The following is a 16308-nucleotide window of genomic DNA, read 5'->3' as shown; positions in this document are numbered from 1 at the left end:
TGTCACCACACAAGTTGGCAGACAAACCGGCACCTAATACCAAAATCCAGATGTTTCTGATTGACGTACAGGTGCTCTTATCTAACCAGGCGTTTCCTCATACTGACAGAAAACCAATGAGCAATTGGATGTATTGAAAAGATGTTGCAATATTTCACTCAATTCCATTGTTAAATGCCATTTCGTTCCTTCATGCTCTTCTTAAAGTTCCTAAAGTCAATCAAACCCCCAAAAAATGTTGATGGCAGAGGGAGAGAATTTTCTTCACGACCTAAAATAAATATCTAGAGCATCAGCCAGCTGCCAAAAGAAGCAAATATTTCTCCTGCTGTGTCATGAGGGAGAATGGGATGTTTTGCTAAGCTGCAGAATCTAAGACCAAAGAAAGCCAAGGTTGCAAAGGCATACATGCATGGAGCTTAATAATTACCGTTTTCTAAACAGAGAGCTGCTTCCTAATGAACACTTTGGTAATGCTACACAACATTTGGACAGAGATCACAAGTGGGGTGTCCATACATAGTAATTCAATGTGGAACTTGAAAAGAAGCATTCATTTTCAAAGCATCCAAGCACAATTTTGTGAATGGTCTTCATTAGCCTGAGCAGTTCTTGTTTTCCCTGAGAGGATAAAGTGCAAACAGCCTCCTTCACTTCTTTTGCAGATTGCAAAGTCTACAGAAGAATTATGTAAGAAAGCATTTAAGCAAACGGTCTTATGTTATGAACGCTTTTCTTAACATTTGACATCAATACAATACAACAAAATAGTACAGGAGATTATTCTTTAATGAATCAAAAAATACCCAAATATGCACTTAATGCAGTGTTCAACAATATTTTAAGTTATGTTTTCCACAGCAGCATAGTATTCTTGTTAGGAGTATAATTTCAGCTAAACTTGCTTATGAGTCATAAGCAAGTAAATATTGCTGCTGATATGAAATCCCCCCACTGCCCCTCCAGTCATCACAGACTGGTGCAGAGAAACCAAATCTCTGTCTGATTTGTCCCGTCTCCCCTTGAGACTCAGTGTTCAATGACTCCCATCGAGACGGCATTCATACTATTGTCTGAACAACTTCAGAGACAACAATAAGTTTATGCTGGCTTCATAATTTCCATGCTCTGATCACAAAAGGACACTTGTTTGTGCTTCTTGTCTCTCGGTCATTTCCTTGTTGAGGGTTCAGGGGAGGAGTGGCTCGGTGGACTGTGGTGGCTGACAATCCCACATTGTGTGAACTGGTGCTGCTTCACAAAGGGCCCATTGTGGAGGGTGGTGGCCGGGGAAAGGGAACTGGGTCTAGGCTAGGTGACAGAGAGGTGTGGGTTCAGGGGGCCTGGGTCTGGGGGTTTGAGCTGCAGTGGCTGGCCCAAAGCAGGGGCGTGTATGGGTGCCCAGCTGACAGTGCAGAGGCAGGAACGGTACACACTTGTGACAGGAGTCCCGTGCAGCTCCAGAGTAAAACATATACTCTGCTACCACACAGCCATCACCCACTTCACATAAGCACTCAAAATCTCTCTCAGAGGTGAACAGTGTTATGAAAATAGATTGTTAATCAGAGCTGTTGTCAGTGTCCGATTTATTTTCTGCATCCTGGAGAATCCGATGCCGTGATTATGAAACCGGCGGCTTAAGCTGCTGTTCCCAGAATTTGAAATATTTTGCCGTTTATCCTCTTCTGACTCCAGCTCAAGGACACGTGTGGTGTACTCTAGATCTGTTTACACAGACAGATCGCCGTGCAGTCCAAATAGCCCCCCCTCTCCCTTTTTTTTGTTGCACCCCTTGACATCCATCCTTAGACTTAATCTTTCTTCTCTCAACAAACCACCGTAATTTCTCCATGTCTGATAGTGACAGGGTTCTCAGGTCAAGCTGATGCCAGTCTCTCAGTCCAGTCTGAAACAGGCCCAGGCCCTCGCCCAGCTGTCCCAATGTCTTATTGGGCTGTCTTTCTGTCAAGCCCGGCTGTTGCCCTGGCCTCTCACCTCCATGTCGAGAGTCCTTTGGTGATTGACCATTTTTAAGCCCCCAGCATAAGAAGTTGAACCAAAACATAATGGCCAACCGAGTCATAGCGTCTGTGGCACTTATGCTTTACCAGAGTACAAGTGAAGTTGTAAAGGTCATACCACGCTGTCTCAATGTTCAAGTCTCTAATTATTTCTCTGACTCATAGTGTACTTAGATCAAACCTACTATCCAATTTGCTGTGCCAAATTCTGACACTGCCACCCTTTTACAATATACACAGCGGCAACCGAGCTGAGAATGAACGTGACATTTAACAGTGACCAAGTAAACAAGGCCTCTCATCTGCCCTCAGGGTGGGATAACCACAGCCTGTTAACTATTGACTTCTCTGTCCACATTAGAGGCTGAAATTGCCGTGTTACTGACAGGCTATAGTTACATTTGTACAAATTGGATCCTTGAGTTAGGTTTATTTGGTTCCAGGCTAAGTTGAAAGTGAAACCTTTTAATTTTGTTTCAAGCTCTATCTCCTAATATATTCCGATTCATTCGAGAGCTGTAATTTATCATCTGTGGCTAACTGGTACTTATAACTTGAAATCGCTATGGTTTTTTGGTGTCTATAATTCCGCCTGTATGTTTAGTGCAGAGAAGGTACGACCCAAGGTCTGTTCTAACAGCTTCCCATGCCCAGCGTGCTCGGTTGCTCGCTACTCATTTACCTGAACACATTCAAGTCCTTCAGTCAACATGAGGTTATCAAGGTTTTATGAATTGTTCAGGTTAAGTCATGTGGAGGTCAGACCAAGCAAAAGTTTCAGAACTTGTTATATTTTTTATGTTTATCTGTGTGCACGTTTCTACCTTGTGCGATACTGATCGATGCAGTCAAAAAACATAATCTAACAAAAACTAGCACAACAGGTTCAGATGGAGCGACATTGTCTCCAGTCATTGTAAATAAGCCGTGCACACACACAAAGCCCCTGTGTGCTTACATAAACCTGCGACTATAAACGTTATCACTGTGCACAAAGTAGTATTATTGTGGAAGTCCTGCGGTAATGTTATTTATGGCTGACAGGTGGCATTCATTTCATTGTGTGTCGTTGATCTTACACCTCACAGCCAGGCATCAGACAGATTAAACTTAAAACCGCACGGTGAACTCATGAACTTGCACGGTTTATAAACGGAGCAGACACGCTTGCTCTTAGGTCCTTTCAGGTTCTTTCTCGTGGTACAATGGACAACATGGTCTTTACAACCAGCGCTATGATGCACACAGGCTAGATTGAATCATTAATGTGGAAATGAACCAGTCTAGTTTATATGGTTTGAAATATACTAGACTCTGATGGAAAACTAGCCTAAACTAAATGCAAGGGTAGAGTCCACATTTTTCACTTTCTAAATTTCTTCCTAGCTACAAAAAACACATCATCATTATAGTGTTGATTATCCTTTAGTCTGGATTTAGTGGCAACCCTTCGACTTACTGAGCCCACCCGTATCGTGAGCAACCACCCAGTTCCACTGTCCTAAAATCACCCTAATTATTACTAGAGGGATGTTTTCCCTTACAAATAGACCCACTGAAGCAAAAAGCTGATTCAATTAGGTAATTATTCTCTTATAAATGCTGCAATATGCATCTAAAGAAACCAAAATGTCACAGTGAGCTCTAACAAGAACATTTGCCTGTTCCCAGCCTGTTATATCAGCGTGTGGTGTGCCAAGCTTGGCATGGAAATTGATGCTGGGGTGGATTGTGTGAGAAGACAGGAAGTCCATCTGGAGGGATAAGTGGGCACGTCTGCTCACTTCCCCCGCTTTAACACTTTCTCCACGTGTCTGTGTTGTGTCCCCCAGCCCAGCACTCTACCCCAGGGTACAATCAATATGAACCAGTGCAGTGACGTCATAAATGGCGAGGCGAGGACTGGCCAGAAGAACTCGCTGTGCATCCTGACCTCTGACAAAGAGCACTTCATACGTGCGGAATGCAAAGAAATCATCAACGGGTAAGACGTTACAACCAGGAATGGGATCTGTTCACGTAGGACTATGATATCTTGACATACACTGTTAAATTGTGGCTTCAGGTGTGCAGTATGTTTTGTGTTGCTCTCTCTGTTTAGCTGAGTTGATAGGGATGACAGAGACTTGGATGAGGGAGAGTAGTTGTGTGCTGCTGTAGCGAAAACCGCTCTGCCCCCTGCTGTCTCCTCTGAGCTCTGCTCTCCAGAGAGTGGCAAGCCACTCTGCAGTGACAGTGCACATTCTTGAACTGCGTTCACAAATCCCCATTTGCCTGCACACAGATCACAATACACAACCTGCAAGCCTCAATAATACAGTTTCCCCCTGTACCTTCTCCTCCTCTGCTGCACATGTAAAGGGTGAATCAGCACCACTCTCCATCCCTGGATGTAAGACACGTAATATTATGGCTATTCTTAGGGAGCTGTGACGCACTGCACCCCCCCCTCTCCGCTATGCTATCTGCTCACTGTACACCTCCCACTCACCTGTCATCTCTCCCCCAATGTGCTGGTTCTGGGCCATTACACAATCATATTTGTCACTGCGAGGTTTACATTAACAGACTACAAGGATGTTTTTAAATATAAATGTATTAACCTGCCTGTTTTACTGGTTTGATTAAGCCCCTGATTCTACAAAGTGAAAACTGTGCTGTGTGGGCACTCAGTTCATTTATAGATGTTTCAAGTGTGTGTCTCTTTAGAAAGTGTTTGGAGTAGAAATATTTTATAACACATGAGTGTTCTGTTCAAACATCACCGACTTGATTGTAACCATTGAAGAGCCAGGACTTTATTTATTTGACAAGGTTACATTAACTTAGGTGTTAAATCTATTATTGACTTTATAATATGTGAGTTTGATTTATATTTTGTCAACAAATCCTAATTATAGTCAGTTCTTTGTAGACAAAAACTCTGCACCCTTCAGTCTTAAGTAAATCATGAAGTCTAGATTTATTCAGCTAAACCCATGTTTATTTCAGTCATCAGGAGATTTGTTGACAAGGACTTTGTGAACCTTTGAAAAGATTTTTCGGTAGGGCCATACAAATCTGCAGATTTTAGCTTATCACTGACACATTGGGTTCTGTGTTTGTTTTCTGATATGAAAAGTTCATAATAGATGCGAATTTATGTTATCATTTTACTCAGAAGTGTTTTACTCCTTATCAGAGTTTGAATGTGCACTTTAGTCAAATTTCAACAAATCACTTAAATGTGTTTTGTTTATAATACTAATAGTTTTACATCATGCACATGCTTGTCATGGCAATTATACTGTAATTATTTATTTTTTGCTGATGAGAACTTTTGCCTGCTCATATATTGATCTGCAGTGGAAGCATTGTTTGTACAGTCTGCATTTACTGTTTCTGAGAACCGCATTTTGACTGACTCACTATTCGTAGGTGGCAGGAGGCTCTGACTGTGTACCCCAGGACCAACAAACAGAACCAGAAGAAGAAACGAAAAGTCGATCCCCCGACTCACCAGGTAACACAGCGCTTCACACTATCCATGGTGAAGGGTTTTTTTTGTATTGTTCCACCTGAACAAGGCAAAGGAAGTTGTTAAAGAGTGAGATGACAAACTGCAGATAACAAGGAGTGGATGGTCCGACAACTTCTGTGAGAATACAGATGAAGATTATTACGTTTGTCATATTTTGTCACAGTTCTGAGTTCTGAATCTCGCTCAGTTTTAAAGTAAATTATTTATTTAACCTATAACATATAAAGGCGCCATTTTTGGCTCCTGTTATGATGTAATGGTTACACATTTAGGTCCTATCAACACCGTTCAAGATACAGTTATAAACGATCCACATGTGACAAATGGGCTGCTGCCAGCAACAAAGAAAAAGGATATACATACCCTATATTCAAGGACGACTTGTGTCATGGAAGTATGCTGTGTGCAGGCTTTTCATTCCAGTCAAACTGCACCAGCTGTTTACCCCTCAGAGATGACATATTGTTTCTCTGCTAGAGACATGCTCAACAGATTATGTAATTCATATTTCTATTCTCGAGTCACAGGATGTTTTTGTCTTGATGGATGAATGTACTACATGCCTCATGCTTGTCTAAATTAGTTACAGGCTTCATTGGTATACCGAACCAAAACCATTAAATTGGTAACATTTGATTAGATCACCTTTTTTCAGTGTCAGCTGCTGTTACACCTTCCAGGCCTTCTAATGGTCTTTAAGGGTTAATGGCAGTAATTTAGGGGTCGGGAAGAATTCATTTTTTTCCAACAGACCGGCTAACTCTAAAAACTGAAATATTACAGATTTCATTTGATGTCACCTATATGTGCCCTGTGAGTGACTAAGTTCAGGGGCACGCAGCAGCTCAAAATGCTTTGTGATGGATGGGGCAATACTTCATGTCAACTGGAGTAGACACATTTCCATGTCTCTTACAGTTTTTGTGGCAGTAGGCAAGAGGGCATGTATTTCGCTCCAATGCATCACATGGCCTGAGCGACTGATAAGATTGCTGTCTCCACTGTGATGGCCCATCGATGTGGCAGGATGTCTCCCAGGGGCTGTATATTCAAGGGGGAGGAAGAAAGATGGAGACGGGAGGGAGATAGTGAGGAAAAGAGTGATACACAAAGTTTTACCATTAAGCATTGGAGCTAAACACATTTATAGACCATAAATGTCATTATGAGTGTGTAAAAAGACTAATTCATACAAATTTGACTATGATGCGCCTTCACAGTCTCTGTAATTAAGGAGGAAAAGCTGCATTTCCACTGTAATATAAATTAACAACAATACCCTCATAGAGGAGGTTCCTTTTTCATTTCAGAGCTGGTCCCTGTTTTTAACGTTACAGTTCTGTCAAAAGGGCTCAGAATGTCCGTGTGGGATCCTACAATTTTTTTCCAATTTCACACCACAATTGCCTGAGCCCTTGTTCATTGAAAAGATCCATGTTTAAGTCTGTGAGTCTATAAAGCAATACTTTGGGACTTGGCCACTGAATCCCCACAAGTGCCGTGAGTTGACCTTGCATTTCGACAAAAACTGTAGAGGAGGCCAGCCGGGGAAAATATTGCTTTGTAGAACAATTTAGTATAAGAAAGAACGGAATTCTTATACGGAAGTTGTGCCACAGTGATGACCTTCACTGTGTCAGCACTGTGCCACCCCAGATAGAAAAACATTATTATCTTGTATCACATAAATTATTGATAATCTGCTTTACACAATATGAGCCGAGAGACTAGTCCCTGCAGAGCAGGAATTCATCTGCTGTCAACAAGTCAAGGCCAAACCATGTCATTGCTGACCACTTTTGTCATTTCATTTTCCATGTTTTGCAGTTTTAGACCAAAAATCTGGAAAGCTGTTTGTTTGTTTTGACATGAAGGATATGCTAAAGATCGTCAAAGGTATATGAGTAATGAATGAAGCTCTCCTCCTACTTTTACAGTAGACATCTGCTCGGAGATGGTTGTCAGTACAGTAACGTATTTGCCTTCTGGGTGGTGCCACTTAATTGAATCACCTAACTCTGGGCACCAAAAGGAATTTGCGTGAAAGGAAAACGGTGATAACTAGTCGCGCCTCACGCTGTATACGAAAGGAGGCTGGACGGACTTTGCACTGTCAGATCCTTGTCTTGGCTCTGATGCAACAGAACTCTTGATGTCTTGTAAATGTGCTTTGTATCATACATTTGCATGAATTTGGCCCATCAGACAATACAGAAACTATGAATATGTCAAAACTGATTTTTGTTCTACCTCTGTTGATGATAATCTGCACTACATAGTAAACGTTAATCATCAAAAGATTTTTGTAATTGGCAGGGTGGAGTAACTCCAAGCCAGTTTTTTTCCACTGGAGACATGAATGGACACCCAGTGAGTTCAGCTCGGCCAAACTCTTATATCCTGCTTTACCCTCAGTGGATCAAATCCCAGCCCTAATAAAACTTATTTATTAAAACATCCCCCCCCCCCCCAAACAATCCAGGTGAAGGGGGAATAAAAAGGATTTTCCTTCTTCTTCAATCTGATAATCAAAGAGTGATTCTTAGCACGGCAGAATGTTTTTGGTGATTGAAAAAGGCTGGATGAAGAGTTGTGTGAGTGTTGCTTTGCTTCTGGAAAGCTGCTCTCTCCTCTGAATGATTTTGTTGGTCTGCTGATCACCGAAAAGACTCAACTGTTGGTGTCAAACTGTGATTACGCCAAATTGATTTTGATTGTGTATTCATAAGTCATGTAAAAACGATCTCTACGATTTTGATCTAAGCAATTCTATTCCATTATATTCCAGCTCCGGAAAAATCGCACCTGTTGCTTGTTTTTTGTTCTCATTACAGTTGTGTTTGTCTTGAATAGACTCTTTGTTCTTTGTCTGCCCATCATTTTCTCTTTCCCACGCATCCTCCTTCTCTCTTTAACATTGATGCAAGTGATTTTGCTTCGTCACTGTAATATTGGATTTACTTAACACGTACACAGAAAATCCAACCCGCACAGAAAAGCAAATGAATAACCGACTTATGGTGTAAAATCATGTGCCACTCAAAATCAAGAGATTGCTCCAAACGAGAGAGATCAGTGGGCTGAGCTTTTCACATAGAGCAACTAATAGGTGAGAAAAAAACCTGTTATAATGATTTGGTGGTTGTGTTACTGGCACATGATGTCAAAGCACTGCAGCTGAGTGTAGGTATCTACTAAAGCACATAATTATACTATAATGAGGTGTATGTAATTATTTGGAATTAACTACTTAGTGTTTAATTTCTCTTTTGATCCCTTTCCTTCTCATTCCTTGTTGTAGTCTCTGTCTGACCTTACCTCCCATTTTGCCCTCACCTCTTCCTGTCCACTCCTCCCAACCCGAACTCCTCCCCAGGAGCCAGGCCCAGCCAAGGTGACAGTGACCAGCAGCAGCAGTGGCGGCGGCAGCATCTCGTGCCTGCCCAGCAGCATTGCCGGTGCCGAGCGCGTCCCAATGAGCCGTGCGACACTGTGGCAGGAGGAGAGTCGCTGGAGCCGGGCCACCATCCCCTGCAGCCGCAGTGCCTCCTGTCTCAGCCAGCTGAGCCAGAGCCAACCAGACTCCAGTATCACAACTCAAGACGGTGAGGACTAAGAAAGGGGCGTATGAATTCCTAAACATCCCATAATGTGATTGTTTTTGTTGATTCACATCAGTCGCACTGTGTTTTTGTTTCAGACGGTGGCACCATGAGCACTGGGCGCAAAGTACGTGTGGAGAGCGGCTACTTTTCCTTGGAAAAGACCAAGTTGGAGCCTTCTCCATATTCTGCACAGCCCTCCCAGTCCCCACAGCCGCCTCAGCACCTGCCCTTGTCCTCCTCGGCATCATCCTCCTCTTTAGGAGCTCCCAGTCCCAGGTACAAGTCTGAGTCAGAACCTCAATCTTCCCCCTGTCAACCCTCCCAAGACCCCCTCCCTTCTCCAGGTGCACTCGTCTCCCCCAGCTACTCCACCATCAGTTCCTCCCAGAGCTCGCTGGACTCCGATCCCAGCGTCACGTCGCCCACCTGGGAGGGATGCGGTGGTGGTGGTGGTGGAGGGAGCACTAGTAACGTCGGTAATGGAGGAGGCAGAGTGGGCTGCTCTGGCAGGGAGTACGCAACGCTGTCGGACGTGCCACGGGCTCGCAGACTGAGCTACCGGGAAGCGTTCCGTTCAGAGAAAAAGCGCCAAGAGCTGAGAGCACGGACAAGGAGTCCTGGTAGAGAGGAGGTGGCTCGGCTGTTCGGGGAGGAGCGCAGGTGAGCGGTTATGGATAAGTGTCTTGCCTCGACACTTAGGGAAATAATACTAGACAAAGTCCCTGAACGTGATAATGGAAGCTAACATGATTAATAATCATTAATAAAGCTTATGCATTGCTGAAAGCATGCATCATGTTTGTCACCCTGTGGCAGCTGTCCATGAGCCATCTCTTGAGAATCTTTTAGTATAGCTGTCCACCCTGGCCTCACAGCGGTTTGCCATTAATGATTTGGGGATTTAAATGCATGTGATTCTTTCTTTTCTATTGATCGCTACCTTTTGCTCTTGCTACTTTTGCTAGTCTGTTTTGTTCTTTCAATCTTTTCCAGGGGCTCCTGAACCGACCTTTCAGAGCTAATGCTCAACCAACCCTTCCATCCCTGTCCCAATGCTGTTCCCTGCTGGTCACCGCTGATTCCTGCTTTCTATCATTTCATCTTTGCCTGGAAGCACACACAATCATACACTCTTCCACATAAGTACCTGAGTTTCCACATATACTGTGCACACTTGAAACACACCACACCAATGGTTTGTACTGGTTGGTTATACATACAGTTTCTTCTTTTTTTCTACCTTGGTCTGAATTCACAAATACATTAACATTAATAATAACAAGTGCATTGCCTCAAGGTAATGCAGACTGTGTTTCCATTGCTGCTACTTCTGCAGATTGTTTATATCAACATCCTAGATATTTTCCTTTTCTTCTCAAGTTAAATCTCATCACATTACACTACTTTTAATTTGTTGGTGTTCCTCTGGATTGTTCTCTTTGGGGATATACCGCTACCTCATGTTGCACATTGTTGATTGCAAAAAGGGACTTTGAGTCGAGAATGATGTCAAACTTTCTACATGTGAATACAACATTACGCTCTGCACACAATAAACTGAAACTACTCGTTTTATGACATTGATTTTGACTCAAAGTTGCTTTGCATATTATGCTTTGTTTTTTTTTCTATTCTGACTCTGACATCGTCTTGCATCATTATGTTTCTTATGAATATGTTTATTTTACGATTTAAGATTGATGTGTTTTGTTTGCTCAGTATTTTTCTCATTCTCAGACTTTTATGTTGAGTGTAACATGAGCTGTGTTTGAAGTACGACTTTGAAAAGAAAATCTTTGTGACTCTTAGGCGTCCACAAATCATCGGGAGGTTTCGGGAGGGTCAGCATGTAGAACATATGGAAACCAGCAGCTCCAGTGAGCCCTCCACTAACACCGCGCTAATCCAGAGACAAGGTCGCAGCGAGAGACGCTGTCTGGCCAACAAACATGTATGCTATTATCCTCATTCACTGTAAATACTAAATCAGCAAAGATGTATAGGATTCACTGATTTGAATGTGTCATTTATAATGAGTTATATATGCTCTCTTTACTTGATATCATTGATATAATTAGGGTTAATTACAATTTCTAATTTTATATTTATAGGAGAATTCACTGGATGCAGGAACAGACCGTTCAGCTCCCAGTTTGACCAGCCCCACTTTTTCCAACCTAAGAAGAGCAAAGTCACTGGACCGCAGAGTGACAGAGTCTTCAATGACGGTGAGTACTAATATTAAAGTATACAGATCTTATAAACACTTTTAGATCCAATTAAATGGCTTAGCCAGTTTAAGATTGGGATTTCATTTGCAGAGAAGGGAATCTGATCTCTCACTGCTTGTATGAAAACTGTAAACTGCGTTTAATAGTATCTCAAGCCAATTCTTAAACAATGTAGTAGAGACTGCTTAAGCATCAGGTTTTGGACCATAGGAGAAATATGAATGCCTTTATCACAACTGGTAACAGAGACACAGCCAAAAAATTCAAAACAGACATATGTATCATAATTATCTCAAAATAAAATGGGAAATAAGAACACTGAGTCCAGTCAGAATGTGGCAGATTATATAACAATTTGGTATATAAAAAAAGATAGTTATTAAGAGCTTCTAACTACTAAAAATATAATTCATTTTCATGTTTTCATTGAAAACTAAAAAAAGCTGGGAGGCACATTCTTGTAGAACAGAATTTGATATTACTGACATACTATGATTTAACTTCAGATAATCGACATACCAAACACCACTGTGACTCCGCGCTCACGCACCCACACACACACAAACAATTATATTTTTACATATAGCAATGCTGCCTGGTTGCTGAAGGTAGCACTGGTATCTTCCTGGGGTCTGACTCCTTCCAGTCTGACAAACTGCTACTGATCTGAGGTCTGTTTAGAGGGCACTGCGGGGGTGATCCATGTCAGTGTGTTGTCAGTCTCCCTGTCCAAGCTGCAGCTGCCTGAACCCCCACCCACTCACACACATACACACACACAGACACACGCAATCACATTCATGTACACACCACTGCCGTCACTGCTACTGCTGATTATAAATAGCAAGCACAGAAGCAGTGTCAGTCAGGGGGTATGTTTGCGGGAGAGACCGAGAGAAACAGATTGTCAGCACATGAAGTGAGGGCAGTTAGCTATCAGAATGACTCTCTGCCAGACGGTGACACCACACCTGATGAAGCTCACCAAAAGAAAGGTATTGTTGAGTGAGCCGGAGCCAGCTTTGGGGCGAATGGTTTACTTTTGAGTCTATAAACAGACCTGAGCTTGGTGTCAATGTGCAGCAGTTTGTGTTTCACAGGGAAAGTCCAGCTCCCGCCAGTCGGTCTCTTTAGCTGGAGCAACGTATCAGGACATGCACTTCCTAAGCTGCAGGGGTGTAAACAAATGCATATAATTGCATCAGTGAAGAATAGCCCCTTTTATATTGATTGAGGGAAAAAAACTTTTTGCAAAATCCTGCTTTTCTGTCCTGATTTTCTTTTTGTTTATGTGCTGACAAATGACATATTAAGAGGTTCAACTGGTATCTGAATTTCCCATTATTAGTGATGATAATAGTTTTTCTTAATCGTTTAATTTAAAATATTCTAGTTGCTGTACTTAATATCACATCACTCTGGTTTGTCTCTTTAACAGCCAGATCTGCTGAACTTTAAAAAAGGATGGATGACAAAGCTGTATGAGGACGGAATGGTAAATAGTTTTCATTCGCAGAATTGAAAGAACTGTCTCATGACACACAACGAGCTGTCATGGAATCCAATTAACAATTTTTTGTTTTCCTTTAGTGGAAGAAACACTGGTTTGTACTAACAGACCAGAGTCTGAGGTACTACAAGGACTCGATAGCTGAGGAGGTAAGACTTTACCAAGCCATGTTGAAGCTGTTTGATTGTATGTGAATTAATATATTTATGTTTTATGTTGATGATGATGTTTTTTTTTATTCCATAGGCTTCCGAACTGGATGGGGAGATCGACCTTTCCACATGCTGCGACGTCAAAGAGTTCCCGGTTCAGAGAAACTACGGCTTCCAAATCCAGGTGAGTGTTGAGTCTTCGTGTCATCGATTGTCCAGCATCATTAATCACCGGAGAAGATGAAACCTATTGTCTGCACTGTTCTGCTAGGCTATAAACAGCTTTAGACACCGTGCATGCAGCTGAACTTTAGGTATCAGGTTTGACCATTTCTCATGTTGAAATGATTCTTTGTCTGCGACGAGGGATGTCACTTGACTTGTCATCTCTCCATGCAAGACTGACATCATGGTAGTCTAAATCTGCTCCAGCCGTTGCTAGCGCCGTGTGTCTCTCTGACCCTGTGTGCCCCTCATCCTTCACAATATGTTTACATAACCTCCTGCATTTAAAGGCCCTGTCCTTGTCCACATTTGGTCAGTAACACATCTTCACAACAACCCTGCAGTTATATTGATCCTGGGATGAAGCCGGTGGTCTTTCTTCATATAATCCTTTGGCTGTTAAAATGGTTTAGCACTTGTTCCTGGCAAATTACTGGACGTGCTGTACTTAGTGGCTGGCAATGCACACATTATCCATTTGATGTCAGCAGGGGTTTTGTTCCTGCTACATATAGATTTATATATGTAGCAGGACCGACGCAATTACTAATCCTATGTGAGGAGAAGAGGAACTACAAGGTGATTTCTTTTGTTTACATTTGCCTGAAGCAGCTTCCACAGCTCTTTTCTGGAGGAAGTCAGAAATAGAGTAGTCGAGGGGATCGTTGTCTCTTTGGCTGAGAACAACATGGGATTGTGTGTCGAGAAATTAATAACTCCAGTATTTATATCTGCTCTCCCCGTGGTCAGACTGGATAGTGCTGTTGTTCTCTCAGTGGCTGAGCTTCAGTGTAGAGTTGAACACTCGGATGAGGTACCTGGTGTCTCAAACCTGATCACTGTGTCCTCAGAGACTTTAATGCATTACGTTTGATCTTGCAGAAATTAGACTAGAGTGCCACTAGAGGTCACTGTATATACAGTTAAATGTACTTCACAAAAGCTGAGTGCATGATACCTCAGTTTAAAGCTGGTAGTAATTATTTTGGACTCCATGTCCAAACAAACAAGTTTGTGAATTTGTGTCATATATGGAAAACAATGCCTATCTTTTGCGTCAACATATCTAAGACTGCATAGTCCCTCTCACTGAACTGAATCACAACTGACCGGTTATTCCTAATGATCCCTGGCTTACCAAACCACATCTGTTGCCACTGTAACAAACTCTGTTTAGAATTATTGTTGATATTTAAATTGTCCTTGATGAATATCACAGATGAAAGCTTGTTTTAATGACTTTTACAACTATACTTTGGCATTTCATTATAACTTAATTTTGGCAGTTTAAGTTGATGACTAATCATTGAGTTAAGTACAAAAATCTCACAGAATATCATACCTGCTTACCAAAGTTGCATAGAGCAACAACAGACTTTGGCAGAATGAAAGAGGCACCACTCTCCCTATTACAAGTCAGTGTAGCATCAAAACTGAATTTGTTGCATTATATTGCTTTAAATCTATATTTCTGTATAAGTAAGTACATCAATGCATATCTCATTTGCCTGAACTCATTTTTAAAGTCAAATCAAAGTTGCACCTTGACATTTAAAATGTCTTGCTCCATTTAATTCATTGGTGAAAGTGTTTCATTTTGACATTGAGTAATATTAGAAATATGAGTTGTGTTATACTGATTTGATTTGACATCCTCTTTTACGTCTAGATGATGTGAGACTAGTGATGACAATTTAAATTACAAACTCTTCTTCTCATCTCCGTTACACTGGTTCTTTAATGCTCTGGACACAATCATTCAATAACTCAATTCAGTTTAACAGCACAACAGAGTAAATCAAAGGAGAAGTGAAGCCAAGAATGTTTACCTCATTTCACTTTCATTTTTCAGCATTTATCATTCTGCTCATTAAACAGCATTCAGACTGGGGTATGAGAATTGAGATAGTAACATAGGGGAAAGTTTTACTCTCGAATCAGTTCAACATGTACTGCATTAACACTACTCTCAAATGTGGTTATTATTAAGAGGTTACTTAAGTACATCAGTCAATGTAAAGTGTGTTTTTCTACCCACCTTTGTTTTCAGCAAGTGAAAGAGGAGCTTCCATTGTCTATGGCTACATACCTTTATCTAAAGCTCGAACAAAGACATGCTGACAATTTCTTTGACGTGTAACCAAAAGGTATTTTAATCGGCAAGTTGTCGCCATCCCTGTCAGTCCCACTAATACCATCCCTGTCTGCTTTCAGTGCACAGAGGGAGCGTGCACCCTGTCAGCCATGACCTCTGGAATCCGCCGCAACTGGATTCAGGCCATTATGAAGAATGTGCGACCCACTATTGCCCCCGACGTCACCCGGTAAGCCCCAAAGAGGATTAACGCTTCAACCCCTGGCAGATAACAACAGCTCCTTTTCTCACTTATTTTATTTGAATCCATCTGTCCTCCTCACCCTCTCTTCCCTTCTTTCTCTTCCTCCCTCACTGGGTATGTTCAACCTGCTGCCAGGAAAAACATCTCTTTGAAACTATCCGTTCTGAAGCCCAGGTTGGAGTGCTTATGTGTTGAATATCTCCCCCCTCCTCACACAGTGATGTAACTGCTGAGCAATGTCCGCCCCAACGTGTTTGTCGTCCTGCTCTATGTCATGTGATTGTTGAGTAATGTCTCCGTGTCGGTTGTGCCACCGTAGTGACACAAGCTGCAATCACATCAACATACGAGAATAATCCACCGGCCCTGCCTCGATCAGCAGCAGAGACTGATTTTGATCATCGCCGTTGTGTGACTGTTAACTAATACAACAGAAGAATCATAACTGAAACGGAGAAAGAAAAGAGCTTGAGTAGAGGACCTGGGATATAATCATTTCTTTCTTTTGGAATTGCTCCAGAACAACAGTTCACCTAAGGATACTTTTAACTACCCAATCATTTATTTCAGAGTTTTTAAGAGGAGTATTACCTTTCAGAACGCTCGTCACATATAATATAGTCACAAGTTTTATTCTGCCAGTGTCTCCGAGGCAGCTCTCTCCCTGGGGAGAATGCGTGATATTTTTGGTATTTCTGCACA

The 16308-nt window shown here is 41.9% G+C and overlaps 1 protein-coding gene across 11 annotated transcripts in view; it reads left to right on the top strand.

Annotated features, from left to right (window-relative positions):
- si:ch73-103b11.2 (myosin phosphatase Rho-interacting protein) overlaps nt 1–16308 on the top strand; it is a 46819-nt gene that overhangs the window by 18816 nt on the left and 11695 nt on the right. For 7 of the 11 annotated variants that reach the window (XR_009911937.1, XR_009911936.1, XR_009911938.1 and 4 more), the window contains exons 4-15: nt 3857–4008; nt 5442–5526; nt 7861–7914; nt 8921–9149; nt 9245–9809; nt 10959–11100; nt 11261–11377; nt 12819–12875; nt 12971–13039; nt 13137–13226; nt 15482–15591; nt 15742–15780. Coding sequence is in view for 8 of the 11 variants with exons in the window: in XM_062378991.1 (XP_062234975.1) it covers nt 3857–4008; nt 5442–5526; nt 7861–7914; nt 8921–9149; nt 9245–9809; nt 10959–11100; nt 11261–11377; nt 12819–12875; nt 12971–13039; nt 13137–13226; nt 15482–15591; nt 15742–15780 (1709 nt within the window). In the remaining 3 variants the exon portion in view is untranslated. The remainder of the gene's footprint in view (nt 1–3856; nt 4009–5441; nt 5527–7860; nt 7915–8920; nt 9150–9244; nt 9810–10958; nt 11101–11260; nt 11378–12818; nt 12876–12970; nt 13040–13136; nt 13227–15481; nt 15592–15741; nt 15781–16308) is intronic. The other 4 variants (XM_062378995.1, XM_062378994.1, XM_062378993.1 and 1 more) reach the window with 4 other exon arrangements.

This window comes from Platichthys flesus, chromosome 20 (assembly GCF_949316205.1).
Source record: "Platichthys flesus chromosome 20, fPlaFle2.1, whole genome shotgun sequence".
NCBI lineage: Eukaryota > Metazoa > Chordata > Actinopteri > Pleuronectiformes > Pleuronectidae > Platichthys > Platichthys flesus.
Note: the sequence above shows the minus strand (reverse complement) of the source record. Positions and strands in the feature narration are given on the sequence as shown.